The following is a 14,490-nucleotide window of genomic DNA, read 5'->3' as shown; positions in this document are numbered from 1 at the left end:
GGGGGAGACCAAAGCCAACTGCGCCTCCAGCAAAAGAACGACTGATAAGTGTTCTCGTGGCTTCCAGCTTGTGTCCATCACATATCGATAAGGCGACTTGCCCCAGTGACAAGTCTTGGCCAGGACTGGCCTATCCTGCTGGGCCTAAATCGAGCCACTGATTACGAGGTCATACGTACTCTCCAGGTGTTCCGCACGGCCTCATGGCAACATGATTTAGTACCCACGCCCGAACACCAAATTTAGCCCAGTCAATCCTCTGATCATCCGAAATCTCAATGTCAATCTCAAGATCGAGGGCATACGGAGTAGATACTGGGCCCCCTTCTCCTGGCTCAAGTCAGGCACTACACAAACTGGCTTTCCTGCATGGTGAACACACCCAAACCCCGCCCGGATAGATTATGGTGGGAAATTGGACAGCTGCCTGGAGCCAACGGCGTGGCAGAATTTTCCCTGCAAGTCCGAGTGGCTTTTTCGGATGTCAGGTTTAGGGGCTGCTCTATTTCGCTGTGCCTGGCCGGGCTCGGACTTATGATTTTAGCCGCTTGGTTGGCAAAGCTTCTATTCGAAGATAGTGGCCGAGTGGAGATGAACATTGTCCTATGAAAGGCTGTTGTCGGCACTAACCAGGAACTAAGCAGGAACTAACCAACAACTAGCCAAGGCATTGACTCCACTGCATCCAAACATCATGACAAGGCATGTGGGGGCCGGCCCGGCAGACTTACGCAATTGCCACTGGACCACGCATGGCCTCGTCACTATCACACCAATCAGCTGTTTGACGCTTGAACGCTCTCCCAGCCGAAAAGTGGGAAGTTAATTTGCCCTGTCCACTTCGCCCTCAGCGTAGCCCTGCCCTCACGATAGTCAGTCAATCTCCCGCGACAATCCCAGGGGATCTTCGAGTTTAACGCTGCTACCCGTTCTCGAATGTTCGGGTGAATTGGAGTACTAGTAGGGTATAGTACCATCGAGCGTTACAAATTTAGATGTCGTCTTTATTTTTGGTTCTCGTTGGGTGTTGACTAGTATGATGGATAGGGCTCCGGGCACACGATGTGACCGAGGGTGGGGGAGAGACTACCTATTTATGGTACTTCCGGCTTCGACCGGCCTTTTTCTGCAGCCCCCGGTCTGGCGCTCTTATCTCTTGCTATAGCTATCGGGGGTTCCGCCCCCCTGAGTCGCGTTGCTTTGACTTGTCATTCTTTCTTTTCCCCGTTATTGCAACGGGAACAGCGCATCCGGCCTCAACATCATGCTCAGCGGCCCGTTTAGCTGGACCGCTTGAAGTTGAAACGCTTAAAACACATTCGTTAGAGTAAGCTGTTGCTTGTCATAATTCACTCGGTCACCCCAAACCCACCCAACGGGAAGCAGAACCTCCACAAGGGGGCATAGAGGGTTAATCGAGGGTAGTTACGGCCAATCATGTTTCGAAAATTCGCTTCCCTCCTGGGCCAACGGCTCATGGCCGTCTGTCTCCTGTGCTGGTGCGTTTCGCTAGCGACAGCCGCAAGCACAGAAGCATGGAAGACGCGATCCATCTATCAGACAATGACCGATCGGTTTGCCCTCACCAACGGCTCGACCACCGCACCATGCAATACTACGGAAGCCAATTACTGTGGCGGGTCTTGGCAGGGGACGATCGATAAGCTGGACTATATCCAAGGCATGGGGTTCGATGCCATCATGATCTCCCCTGTAATTAAAAACATTGCGGGGCGATCTAAGGACGGGGAGGCCTATCATGGGTACTGGCCTCTGGATCTATACGAGATCAACTCTCATTTCGGGACCCGGGAGGAACTTTTGAAACTGAGCGAGGAGATCCACGCACGAGACATGTACTTGCTGCTGGACGTCGTCATCAACAATATGGCTTATATGACGGATGGCGAGGATCCTGCGACAACTATTGACTACAATGTGTTTCCTCAATTCAATGGATCCTCATACTTCCACCCCTACTGCCTCATTACGAACTGGAATAACTATACGGATGCACAGTGGTGTCAGACTGGTGACAACTACACCGCACTCCCGGATCTCTACACGGAGCATACTGCGGTGCAGGACATCTTAATGGATTGGAGTAAATCGGTTATTAGCAATTACTCCGTTGACGGGCTACGAATAGACGCTGCCAAGTCCCTCACTCCCAGCTTTCTGCCTACATATGCGGAAACCGTGGGCGGATTCATGACAGGCGAAGTCATGGATTCGAATGCCACCAACGTGTGCAAGTATCAGAGAGATTACCTGCCAAGTCTTCCCAACTACCCCCTCTATTACTCCATGATCACGGCCTTCTTGAACGGAGAGCCTGCGACCTTGCTCGAGGAAATCGCAACGATCAACGATCTCTGCACGGACACGTTCGCAATGGTCAATTTCATCGAAGATCAAGACGTGGACCGATGGGCCTACATGAATGACGACATCATGCTAGCCAAAACCGCACTGACTTTCATGATGCTCTACGACGGCATTCCCCTGGTCTACCAAGGTCTGGAGCAGGCCATTGCCTATTCCAACCGAGCGGCCCTCTGGTTGACCGATTTCGACACCAATGCGACGCTGTATAAACACATTGCGAAACTCAATGCCATCCGCAAACATGCCATTAACCTTGATTCCAGTTACATCAACTCAAAAACATACCCAATTTACCAGGGAGGTAGCGAGTTGGCTTTCTGGAAGGGCACATACGGACGCCAAGTCATCATGGTCTTATCTACGGCGGGCTCCAATGGTTCGGCTTATACTTTGACGCTGCCTATGAGCTATGGGGCTAGCGAGGTGGTCACGGAAGTGCTGAACTGCGTCAACTATACGGTCAACACCTACAGCCAATTGGTCGTGGACATGGACAAGGGCGAGCCTCGAGTCTTCTTTCCCGCTGCAATGATGCCGGGAAGTGGACTGTGTGGCTACAATACCTCCAATGTAACGTATTCTGAGCTGAGGCTTGCTGCTGTGGGTTCTTCGTCGTCTGGTGGAAGCCACTCTGTCATACCGTCTGCTTCTGCTTCGCTTTTCATGGCGCTGGTGGCTTTTTTGGCATTCCGGATATAAGTTATGTCTTTTCTACTCAGTTTGATACCAGCAAATTACATAATGCCCTATAAATATGTACACGTTTTTGAGAGCGAGAATATATATTTCGACATTAAACACACACACGTCCTTAGGTTTATCCTGTCCTGCGATAACTATCTATCAAGCATCTCGAAGCACAGTCTCCTCAGCCCACATACCTGCCCACCTCCAACAATTCTTCCACAATTTCTCCTGTGCCTCATGATCCTCACTAATGGCCGCAGGCGCCCCTTCCTTCGTCCCAACATAGTACCCCGATTTCCCTCGGAACTCATCCCCAACACTCACAGCCACTAAATCCCGCCCAGCATCCTCAATGGTGCGAAACATGGTAGTTAGATACCGCAGACCCGGCATCAGGAACTCAACAACCCTAAACAACCACCGCGCCGACCTTTTCTGTCCCGCCTGCGCCCTCGAACTCGGAAGACCGCCTGGGTCCATGGCAAGCGCAGTGATGCCGGACAAACGATCGTCCTGCAAAAGCCAACGTCAATTCTTTCCCTTCTTATGGGGAAGTGCAACAACGTACCTCTTTCAACCTGCGATTCAAATCCATCGCCAGCGTAACATTCGCCAGCTTTGCAGTACCGTATCTCTGAAACCCTTTATCATGCACAAGATTTGCTGGATCCGGCGGCGGACGCACCAAATCGTCCATATTCTTCGGAAACCCCGGCCTCAGAGAACAAATCGGGTTGGGTTTTTCGGGGTAATGGGTTACTGAGCCAAGGAGGACTATGCGTCCGGATGTCTTGTTCATGCTATCGAGAAGTTTCAAGATCAAGAGGTAGTGAGACAGATGGCATACTTGGAAGGTAGCCTCATAACTGTCCGTCGTGAAGACCTGTCCTGCTTCGAAGGAGAAGGTGGCGGCGTTGCAGATGATTGCTGAGATGGGTGGAAGCTTCTTGGAGGTTATATTGTCGGCTAGTTGATCTGCGAAGGAGCGGACGCTGGCAAGGTTGCCGAGATCGAGGGCCTCCAGGTGGAAGTTCGCTTTGGGGTAGCAGGCAACTAGGTTGAGGAGTTTCGCGGTGTTTGGGTCTTGGTCTGGAGAGGGGTTCCGGACGGTGGCGATCAGGGTCATCTGGGGATGGAGGGATAGTAAGGCTTGGATGAAGCCTAGGGCAAGAGAGCCGTTTGCGCCGGTTATAAGGACTGTTCCTTCCATGATGGAATCGATGGATAACCTGGAGACTTGAGTTCAAAGAAGGGACGATATAACGAAGTCTGATAAAGCAAGGGGAGGACATGATGCTTTTATATTCGTCCTTCATGCCCCCTTTCCTAGTAAAATATCTCTCATACATGGCAGAATCTATCTATACGACATCAACAGTGCACATCGAGCCAATCACGAAGCTGAGTCTATCCAAAATAAGCATTAATCCTCTTTGAGCAGGCGCAGGTCTTGGCAAAGTTTGATAATAGATGCTTTGTCAGCCATGTCAGCTGCCCAGCTTCATCTCAAAATGTCATCATAAACATTGTGTGGCTCACCCTTGAGAGACAATATTTCGTTTATTGTCTTTTCTCCAGGATGGCTGAGCGGGAAGTACCTTTTATCAATGTCACGCTTGTTCCGAAAGAGAAGGCTACATTGACAGAGTCACAACAACGGATTACTCGCTCACATGCCGCTCGCTCTGCGCATGCCCGCGTCCGACATCGGCGGATGACAGAGTATCAGGCACAGAAGCGGGGGAGGAGAGACACACGAGACAGTGTATTCAGTATTTATCCTAGCTTCAGAGACAGTGTATCGCCTGGAGTTGTCACAATCCTCTCGGCTGATAGGCGAGACCCTTTTCATTGCTTTGCTAGGGGCTTAAACTCATTAGAGCATTTTCTCTTTGATCATTGTATGGCCTCCAAGTCCAGAACATACTAAGTTTGCTAAATTATGGTGAAGATGTCAGTGTCGTCATCCCTCTGATGCGCTGCAATGAGAGCGCAATCTTCTTCGCGCAGCGCATGATAAGACTTTGGGTCCCTACTGCGATCACCGAGTCAAGCCTTCTCGATATCATCTTGCTTGCGGCATGCCGTCACTTGTCTATTGCATATGGACAGGGGTCGCAGGAACAGCAACGCATCTTTCAACAACTGACTCTTCAGTATAAATCCCAGAGTCTGCATGCACTAAGGCATGCTATATCGGCTGAGATGCCGTTACTCAGTGACTCAACGGTCGCGAAAGCTATTATGCTAGCGTATGACGAAGTAAGTGCCTCTACTGTGACCTTATGCGGTGCTAATACTAGGGTATAGTTGTATGTTCGAGATACAAAAATGCTCAAGCATCACGTAGACGCAGCAGTGGAAATGGTCACGCTGAAAGGCGGGCCCCAGACACTTGGACTTGATGGACTTATGGAGCATTTCCTTTTCAATCTTATCACCAAGACGAGGGGCGACTTGGAACTGCAGATTAGGACACCCTGGTAAGGGTGAGTGTTAGGGTTCGTTGTATTGATTACTATAACAAAAATACCAATACCCCTAGAATGATAGGTCCCCGATTGGCTATACGTCATAGAAATTACGTCCATTTATGTTTCTCGTGTCTGATTAAATAATACTTCGTAAGACAAAGGGATCTGCTCTCTGGCTGATGTCAGATGATGGCTGTGGTCCACCCTCCTCCGCTGATCCACTTTTGTCCGCAACTCAACCGCGTCGCATAAGCTGGAAGCTAATAACATCAAGACCCCGCAACCAGCGCAGTCGAATCACTCATACGAGAGCGGACGTAACAATGTCCCTTCGCAAAACATCTTGTTTATCATGTGTTGCAGCAAAGCGTCGGTGCGACTTGGAAAGGCCCACTTGCGCCCGCTGTCGGAAGAAGAACGCGGTGTGTCAGTACCCATATCCGCCTTCACAGAATACACAGGATCAGATTGCAAATATCAGCACTACAAGCGACTCTGGTATCCTGGAAGTCAGCGACATCATGAGTGTAGATAGCTGCATAGACCGATCTACGATCCTCTATCCCGGAGAGGAATATATTGACCCACTGCTATGGTTCCCGGACGGTCCGACGAGCCCCGCTCAGGGCTGGGCCGTAGAACCGGATGAGTGGTCGTCTAAGACGAGGGCAATAGATGGGCTATCATCCTCATTACTGCCACGGCTGGAACGCAGAGTCTTGGAGTTTTGGCCCCGTGTTAATGACATGCAAACCTGGCGATTCTGCATCCGAACATTCCTAGGCTATGTCGATCACTTCTTGAACACCGGTACACTGCCTTTCGTTGAGTCATCCACCGATTCTAAAGGGGGGCTATCTCCTATTCTCCGGGAAGCCTACGGAGTGTGCGCCGCATATCGCACCTGCCAGCATGCAACCCACCCTTTCTACCTCCAGCTGTTGAAGGCAGGCGTCAGTAACGCGGGTATGAGTAACCTACCGCAGGCGGAACTGCAGGATCAACTTGATCACCTCCAGGCTTTAATTCTCTACTTTATTCTCTTCCTCGCGGGTGGTGTTGGTGATCAGTCTTTGTTTATCCAGTTGGACTACAAGTTAGCACAGGGCACAGCCGACCTAGAACGCAGAGAGTTGGAACTTCGGCACACAACATCCCCAAGCCATTTGAAGAGCAGGGATCTCTGTGAAACTGTCCGGCGACTTATCTTAGTGTCATATCTGGTGCGTGCTGTCCATGCCGTGGTCCACTTCCACCGATGCGACTTTATCAAATATCTTGCTGGGCTGCCGGTCTCTACTCAGTCATACACGAATTTGTATTTCGGGAGTCTTGATGAAGGGCAATTGACTACGCAATCAGCATCCAGAATTGTGTCTTACGACGAGCTTGTGGGTGTCTGGGAACAAGGCGAACTGCTTCATGTAGATGACTTCAAATTCCTTTTGCTGGTTGCATGCAAAGGATTGGACACCGTGCAAGGGAAGAGACTCGGCAGTTGAGTATAGTCAATCTGCGATGAATAGATTTAGCAGGTAGTGATAATGGTAACCTTTCTCATAATAGAGTGAATCGCCGGTCAGCATGCTACCTGTCAAAGCGAAATAAATGGAGACTCACTCGTATCTCTCAAAAGATGATTAGGCATTAACGGAGCCATGCGGGTCATTCGACGGCTGGCCGTCAGCCATTGCGGAGGAAAGTGGGTCCCATACAGCCCATTATTCCTAAGAATATTGTAAGCTCCCCCAACTTCCTTCTGTATATAAAGATAGATAATGTTACTGCTCTGGCGTGAGTATACCATACAGTCGCCTAAGCCATCTGCTTCTATTAAGATTATTGTTCTCCAATATGCAGTCCACCCAAGCAGCAGTTATCACCCTATCCTTAGGCCACGCAGCCTTCATCACAAACCAACCCATCCCGACTCCCCGCCACGATGAAATCCTCATTCGCACTGCCGCTGTGGCCTTGAATCCTATTGACTGGATGCTTCTTGGAAGCACTCCGTCGCCCAACGCAGTCATGGGCCATGACTATTCCGGCACCATTGTCGAGGTTGGACAATCCGCCTCAGAGCAGTACAAAGTCGGAGACCGTGTATGTGGACTCGTCAAGGGAGCAGATAGAACCCGTCCCGAGAGCGGTACCTTCGCAGAGTATATCTTGGCCAAAGCGGCCGTCCAGATACGGATTCCCGATGGGGTGAGTTTCGAGGATGCAGCCACCATGGGAGTCGGAGCAATTGCCGCGGGGCAATGTCTTTTTGGGCCATCCGGTCTTAATTTACCATGGAATTACCCTCCTAAGGAGAATCACGACACAATTTTGATCTATGGCGGAAGCACGGCGTCGGGATGCTGGCTAATTCAAGTTGCGAAACTGTGAGTTCTCTCCCTTGCTATCTTCCGGTGAAGGACAGAAATCTAACCTCGAGCACCTATAGAGCCGGATACACTGTCCTAACCACCTGCTCGCCGAGAAACTTTGACCTTGTCCGCAAGTACGGCGCTGATGCAGTTTTCGACTATCGTGACCCCAGATGTGCTCAGCAGATCCGGGAGCATACAAACAATGCTCTGAAAATCGTATGTGACGCTGTGTCAACGAAGGAGTCGGTTCGCATCTGCGAAGAAGCCATCAGTGATGAAGGGGGCTTGTACCATTCCCTACTCCCTGCAGAAATGGGTCGTGTGGATGTGAAGTCCACTTTTGTCAATTGCTGCACGGCTCTTGGTGAGCCGTTCGAGTACGGACCAGACTGCACGGTTATCCCCAGGATGCCGGCGGAGTTTGAATTTGCCCAGAGATGGGCCGGCATAGTATCCGCTCTTTGGTCTGAGGGGAAGATTAAACCACTGGTTGTTGATAAGCGAGCTGGAGGACTGAGAGAGGTTCTCGATGGACTAGAGGATTTGAAAAAAGGCGCTGTTAGCGGTAGGAAGCTGATTTATACGGTTTCGGACAATTAGTCTTTGCGGGTATTGGTCGGTTTGGTATAACAGCTTCAGGATATTTTAAGTAATTATCCACGCACATGACTCAATATTCAAGAACAAAAGCCACTAGCAGCTCAGTTGAAGTCAAATCTAGACCTTGCATCCCCAAGACTCAAAAAGGGAACCAATACAGTAGTTCCACTTCTCCTCAGCTTCCTCCTCCCCATACCATTCCCGCAGCAGCATATCATATATGTACAATATAGCGAAACAGGTGTTCAAATACTCCTTCAAGCGAACTCTAATATCTTCACTCTCCCCCCTCAACGGATCAGTAATACCCTCATCCTTCAAGTTTGCATCAAGACCCTCCTCACACCGTTGCTGCAAAGGCCACATATCCGTGACCCCAAAGTGATTCCAAAACTCCCGATGCGGAACATTCTGCGTCGGATAATCATAGTCCGCAAGGGCATGACGCGCCCAGTACTGAAATGTTTGTGTTTCCATTAGTGAAGCTACATTCTTGTCATCCCCGTTCAACCGTTTCTGCATGACCAGCGCATCCATCAGATTAACCATGACATATATCGTCAACACCGGCTCCGCAACAAGCTCTATGCCAAACACATAACCCCAATAGATGTTTGCCAGGGTATACAAAGGTACCTAGGGATGGCGCGAGAGCGTTATCAGAGCGGAAAAAGCTTCTCGTGACATTTGCCTTGATAGGGGATCATTCTTTCTCGCGCTTGCGGATATGATGATCAGCATTTTGACTGCGTCGGCGAGGTCCCCGTCTCCGCTGCAGTAGCTTATAGGGTAACTTTCATCACTAGAGCTAGCGCTGTCGATCCAGTATTGGATGTCTCGGTGCTTGGTAGATAGGGGGTTATGCAGGGCGGAGTTTTTTTGATGGGGTCCGAGGCCGAAGTGGCGTTCGGGGTATGATAGTAGATCATCAGATATGAGGCTGTCCAGAGGAACAGTGTTGAGTGGCTTGGTTTCTTCGGTGCGTGAGAATTCGCGGATTGTCTTGGTAAGGGTGCGACGAAAGTGGTTCAGGTCGCATGACTCCGTGGGTTTATTTCGGGCGAAGAAGTCGGTGCGTCGAGGTGTGAAATGAGGATTGCATCTTATGATATTTATGTGTGCGGCTGCTGTGTTCCATGGTACTTTGTGATCTAGATGCATGGTGAGTGACTGGTCGCCTTGCAGGTGGCGGAATGTTGATGGAATTTCATAATCTACACACACTGACTTCGTTAGTGCAGGATCCAATGACATAATGCGGGGCTTTTCTTGGCTTTTTAGGCTAATTTTGGTCATGAACCCCCTGAATCTTCTTGATAAAGGTTGTCTGGCTCTGCTCTAGGTGCTCTATCCAGGTAACAAATCGACAGTCCCTAACAACTTCGACTCCATCGATTTATCCTACAATTACTCATATCCTTCCTTACTTAATTAAACTCAGCCACTCTATAGTGGTCTAGTAAAATGTAGATGAACTGTAAGAAATTATTTCGTCTAACAGTCTATGATCGTATATACTAGTCGCGATATATACAGGTCTATTCTATATAGTCTACTGAAAAGCCTCCAGAGATTCGTCGTTCCACCTATCTCTCGTCAGTTTTACCATATCACGAAACTGTCATAGGTGAACAAGAGTAGAACTTACGTCAGGTACTTGCCACTCAGCGAGTTCGGCGCATCAATCACCAACTTAGCCATAACATTACCAGGCTGCTCAGGCTTCAGAAGGTTTCCAGCCTGGTGGACCGAAGTAAAGACAGAATGGAATTGGCGGTCCATAGTAGTAGCAAGGTCTTCACGAATCTGTCTCTGGATCTCGGTATCAACCAAACCCGGGTCAATGGACACAGACGTCACCTCAGGCTCTTCTTCGCCAAGGCTCAGAGCCAGGTGGTTCATGGCTGCCTTGGTCGCGCCATACAGACCCCATCCCTTGAATCCCGAGACGGATGCACCGGAAGACGTGAATATGATTTTACCCTTGGTTTCGCGAAGGGCAGGGAGTCCAGCTTTGATCTGGTTTTGATGTATCAGTACCTAATACCGGTAGCCCCTTCTCTGTGGACCTGATCAAGGAGTCTATGCAATCAACTTACGAAAGTCACCAGGCTAATGAAATTGACATCAAATCCATGTTGCCATTGTTTCGGATCCGCCTCCGCGACGTTGGCAACCTGGCCCAGCATGCCGTGGTTGAGAACCAAGCCATCGAGACGATCGAAGGCCTTCAAGGCCAGGTCAACGGCCTTCTGGCCCAGCGAGAAATCCGCAAGATCGCCGGTCAGGACCTCAACTTGAGTGGGGTACTGGTCTTTCAGCTTCTGAAGGGGCTCCGCGCTACGGGCCATCACTACCACATTGTGGGATTGAGGCGCCGAAAGGAGGAACTTGGCCGTTGCAAGACCGATACCTATACCATGGGTAGGATATTTAGCGTCGGGGGTCGCATATTTAGATGCCGACATAAGCAATATAATGAGTTGGGTTCGTACCTCTCGAGGCACCGGTGACGATGAAAGTTTTGGCAGCCATATTGTTTCAAAAAGAAGGTGACCTAGAAAAATTCGAGAATTATGAGGAAACCGAGGGAGAGAACGGAAATAGATGGAATTATCCTACAGGGGAAAATATCACCCGATGATCGGCCGAGTCAAAATCAACTGAGTCAGAAATTAGTGCATTCCGTCATGCAACGGAGAATTTCCGATAAGCGATCAGTGCCGTAGTTAACTATGCACTGCGGCACTGACAAATGCAGGGTCCGAATATCCGAAAAGCTATATTAAGCGTTTTTGAAATATATGCCTTCTGCAAATAAAGATAAATACATACGACCACAGGGTGTGGAAAACAGGGCTTCCCGTCCGCTCAGCCGTACTTAAGCCACACGCCGGGAGGTTAGTAGTTGGGTGGGTGACCACCAGCGAATCCCTTCTGTTGTATGTTTTTGTTTTTTGTTTTTTGTGGGAAGACAACAAACAATAAACCAGTAAATAACCCGAGAAGGCGCTCACTGTATCAGATCTGTCTCCAGGCCATTGGTGATTCACAACTACTGCCTTAGGCATCAATATAGGAACATGTGCGGGGACCGGGAAATGACGTTGGGATGGTTAGAATGTTGCGTTTTGATAACCCCGAACAGCGTGATACGGTGATAGACCCTCAGCTCCACAATCGAAATCTCAATAATCAATATTAAGAAGGCCCACATCTGATCGTACTTTGTAAAATCCCACCAGGCAACCGTTTGCAGCCTTATTGGGTGGGCAAGCGTTAGCAATGGCATCATGTGACCATGGGCTCCGCTTTGATCCCGTCTCCCCTCATCTCCTTCTTACCAACCTAACTAAACCTGGCAGGCATCTCATCGTTCTTCCAGCTCTCGAGGGGACCTTTCAACAATAATAACACTATTAGACACTTAATCCATATCTAAATTATCAAGTCGGAAATATGGACCATCCCAAAGCGAATGCCGAGAAAGTGTTCATCTCTTCAGCGCTTGATCCACTCGCAGTCGGAGAAATTAACGAGGGGCTACAGCCTCACGAAGAAATATCCAAGATGCTATCCATCTTGACCGATGCTGGGATACAATGTTGCTTCGTTCAAGAACAAGCACTGATCTATTATGGAACTACGCGTGTACCACGCGTACGTGAACACCCTCTATCGTGTGAGCGCCTGAGGGAATGCCATCTAACCATAAGCCTAGGACCTAGTATTATGCATACCGGATGAGCAATTTCAACGTGCGGTTGAATTATTCAGCTCTAACAGCCATATCCTCCAGCCATGTGGTCCAAGCCCGCTTAGGTCGCCAGATTTGCTGAACCACAAGTACCCCAGGTTCAAGGCAATTGGATGGGCGTCTTTCTGGCTCCTAGTTCCGGGGAATTACTGCCACCTCACAGTTAAGCCAGAGAATATCGAGTGGAGTCTAGGTATTCTACAGTGTATAAAGCTCTGCATATTAGGAAATTTTCTAACCGCCCCAGGTGGCCTGCCGTACCCCAAGCTCTCAGTGTACGTGCAAAGTGCGATTGATTCCAAAAGCCTGTTAGATCTAGAGGAGTTGATAGATGGAATGGACCTCTCGGAGGAGTGGGGTCACAAAACACTCGACCTGGAAGGCCATACTGATACACAGTGGCTGGAAGATCGCGCCCAGGCTTTCCGGGATGATGGGGTGGATGAAATGTTCATCTTCGTTGACCCAACTCCTGTCTCGCGGAGAGAGATCTGGCTGGATGCGGTCAGAAATAAACAGAGACGCCTGGGCTGGAAGTATTCACCAGATGTTTATGCGAGTAGGTATCGGAAATATGGATCCAGGGACCCAAGGAGTGTCCGCAGGCCTGGTTTGTAGATATCCTCAACACGCAACTTGCCAAATTTAATGCTTATCGAGAACCAAATTCAGTAGCTATTTAAAGGGGCAACAGCGAACAAGCAATTACACAATGACAAAGAACATGAGACACATACCAAAAATCAAGCAAGCAGAGAGCAAAGCAAAATCCATATAAATGACAAAAAGTAAACCCTCCCCTGACCCGGACAAGTAACATCAAACCCACATACACCGCTGGACATAAGGAGAATACTCTTGCGTATACCCTGGCATACTGCATTCCACGGCCATTCTGAGAAACTTGGATTGACATGCGTGAGTCCATGGATGCCCATACAATCTCCCCACTTGACAATGCCATACCCACGCCATGATAGGAAAAGTGGTTAGCACAAGAAGGATTCAACGCCCAAAAAATGCCCTCCAGCGGGGAAGGTTCGCGGGAGACACACTTTCAAGGAAAGCAGTGACGGTCTCTGGATCTAAACGATGAACAACCGCTCGAACTTCTGATCCGTAGGCCAACACTATATGTTGAATATCTTGCATATCACCACGTCTTTTGCGAGCAGCAAAGGCCGCCATTTTACCTCTCAGGAGGAAAAGGAGCTCAATTGCGTAGATCGTCCGCACTCCAGCTCTAGTGTTGAGCGAAACTTGTCTTCTGTTTTCAGAAAGCTCCCGTGGGCTATTTTGATATCCTAGATTTTGTTTTTGGTGAGAAGGGATTGAACATGCTTCGTATAGCCACGCTTACCACTTTCGATAAGGTCAACCTCTACAGGCAATGCCACCACGCAGTTGTCGTAACCCGGGCCAGTGCGGACGAATACCTTCAAAATATTACTGATCAATCTGGTGTTCGGAATGATCAAACTAGAGGCTAGTATGTCAGTTTAGCGATAAAAGAGCTTATATACCAGCCTGACATACCGCGGTTCGGCCTCCACAATTCTCCACATGTCTCGCATCTTTCCAGGTGCTTGAAATGCCATATCAACGTCTCTGGTCTCACGTTTACCTCCCAAGTATGAGACCGCAAGACCACCCATCAGCCCATAAGGAATCCCAGCTCGGTCCAACAGCCCAGCCATAAAGAAAGCAGCAGAAGCGAGATTGGAGCCGGGGATTTGGGGATACTTCTCTCTCTCCTCGTCAGAGTCATAATTCACAAGATCATAGGTCGAGGCCATGTTGTATCGAGGGACTCTATCTTGTCACAGGATGTGAGGGATGCCTTATGCTCAATTGTTCTGGAAAAAGTAAGACAAAGATGTCTGTTGCAAAAAGATAACAAAGGGATACACAGTAGATTGCGCCGGAGTGCTTATGTCGTTATAGGCGAACAGATTGAAAACAAGAGAATTGATCCAATAATTGAAGGAAGGAAAAGCAGATCACAAGCCGAAAAGCTAAGACAGCCTGCAACGAGAAGAAGGGTCTGAGTCTCAATGGCTTTTCAATAATAAATGAGGAAAGGTTATAGTTGGAAGCTGTGAGATTTCTGAACAACGATGATGCGGTCTTCTCTAGTTGACTACAAAGGGATATCAATCACGGATTGAGGATACCTTTATATACGGTTTCTTTTCTTTTCTTTTCTTTT

At 49.1% G+C, this 14,490-nt stretch overlaps 9 protein-coding genes across 9 annotated transcripts; 5 read left to right on the top strand and 4 right to left on the bottom strand.

Annotated features, from left to right (window-relative positions):
• The first annotated feature begins 1,830 nt into the window (after positions 1–1,830).
• On the top strand, positions 1,831–3,134 carry BO79DRAFT_208185 (DUF1966-domain-containing protein). The gene has a single exon (XM_025682336.1). It carries the CDS (start codon positions 1,888–1,890, stop codon positions 3,085–3,087), a length of 1,200 nt encoding a protein of 399 aa, XP_025541647.1. The 5' UTR covers positions 1,831–1,887; the 3' UTR covers positions 3,088–3,134.
• Positions 3,135–3,231: 97 nt separating this feature from the next.
• On the bottom strand, positions 3,232–4,285 carry BO79DRAFT_252994 (short chain dehydrogenase/reductase SDR; the record flags this gene model as incomplete). The annotated part of the gene is made up of 2 exons (XM_025685965.1): positions 3,232–3,588; positions 3,644–4,285. 2 exons carry the CDS (start codon positions 4,283–4,285, stop codon positions 3,232–3,234), a joined length of 999 nt encoding a protein of 332 aa, XP_025541646.1.
• A 369-nt stretch (positions 4,286–4,654) lies between these two features.
• BO79DRAFT_169836 (uncharacterized protein) lies at positions 4,655–5,575 on the top strand (the record flags this gene model as incomplete). Its single annotated transcript, XM_025679503.1, has 3 exons — positions 4,655–4,976; positions 5,027–5,337; positions 5,386–5,575. 3 exons carry the CDS (start codon positions 4,655–4,657, stop codon positions 5,560–5,562), a joined length of 810 nt encoding a protein of 269 aa, XP_025541645.1. The 3' UTR covers positions 5,563–5,575.
• Positions 5,576–5,872: 297 nt separating this feature from the next.
• BO79DRAFT_280952 (Zn(II)2Cys6 transcription factor domain-containing protein) lies at positions 5,873–7,066 on the top strand (the record flags this gene model as incomplete). The annotated part of the gene is made up of 1 exon (XM_025688111.1): positions 5,873–7,066. One exon carries the CDS (start codon positions 5,873–5,875, stop codon positions 7,049–7,051), a length of 1,179 nt encoding a protein of 392 aa, XP_025541644.1. The 3' UTR covers positions 7,052–7,066.
• Positions 7,067–7,368: 302 nt separating this feature from the next.
• On the top strand, positions 7,369–8,524 carry BO79DRAFT_280950 (zinc-binding alcohol dehydrogenase family protein; the record flags this gene model as incomplete). Its single annotated transcript, XM_025688110.1, has 2 exons — positions 7,369–7,936; positions 7,975–8,524. The coding sequence occupies exons 1-2, from the start codon at positions 7,404–7,406 to the stop codon at positions 8,522–8,524; spliced, it is 1,083 nt and encodes a 360-aa protein (XP_025541643.1). The 5' UTR covers positions 7,369–7,403.
• Positions 8,525–8,641: 117 nt separating this feature from the next.
• Positions 8,642–9,685, bottom strand: BO79DRAFT_236500 (uncharacterized protein; the record flags this gene model as incomplete). The annotated part of the gene is made up of 2 exons (XM_025684589.1): positions 8,642–9,160; positions 9,272–9,685. 2 exons carry the CDS (start codon positions 9,683–9,685, stop codon positions 8,642–8,644), a joined length of 933 nt encoding a protein of 310 aa, XP_025541642.1.
• A 341-nt stretch (positions 9,686–10,026) lies between these two features.
• On the bottom strand, positions 10,027–11,105 carry BO79DRAFT_169835 (SDR family oxidoreductase). Its single transcript, XM_025679502.1, has 4 exons — positions 11,020–11,105; positions 10,624–10,937; positions 10,173–10,543; positions 10,027–10,110 (listed from the first exon to the last, which is right to left on the bottom strand). The coding sequence occupies exons 1-4, from the start codon at positions 11,057–11,059 to the stop codon at positions 10,077–10,079; spliced, it is 759 nt and encodes a 252-aa protein (XP_025541641.1). The 5' UTR covers positions 11,060–11,105; the 3' UTR covers positions 10,027–10,076.
• Positions 11,106–11,888: 783 nt separating this feature from the next.
• BO79DRAFT_236498 (uncharacterized protein) lies at positions 11,889–12,964 on the top strand (the record flags this gene model as incomplete). Its single annotated transcript, XM_025684588.1, has 4 exons — positions 11,889–12,184; positions 12,246–12,474; positions 12,529–12,785; positions 12,845–12,964. Exons 1-4 carry the CDS (start codon positions 11,984–11,986, stop codon positions 12,962–12,964), a joined length of 807 nt encoding a protein of 268 aa, XP_025541640.1. The 5' UTR covers positions 11,889–11,983.
• Positions 12,965–13,585: 621 nt separating this feature from the next.
• On the bottom strand, positions 13,586–14,077 carry BO79DRAFT_142428 (uncharacterized protein; the record flags this gene model as incomplete). Its single annotated transcript, XM_025678279.1, has 2 exons — positions 13,586–13,760; positions 13,818–14,077. The coding sequence occupies 2 exons, from the start codon at positions 14,075–14,077 to the stop codon at positions 13,586–13,588; spliced, it is 435 nt and encodes a 144-aa protein (XP_025541639.1).
• Between the last annotated feature and the right edge of the window lie 413 nt (positions 14,078–14,490).

Source organism: Aspergillus costaricaensis (assembly GCF_003184835.1).
Source record: "Aspergillus costaricaensis CBS 115574 unplaced genomic scaffold BO79scaffold_9, whole genome shotgun sequence".
Lineage (NCBI taxonomy): Eukaryota > Fungi > Ascomycota > Eurotiomycetes > Eurotiales > Aspergillaceae > Aspergillus > Aspergillus costaricensis.
The sequence above is the reverse complement of the archived record's forward strand: the minus strand, read 5'-3'. Positions and strand labels throughout refer to the sequence as shown.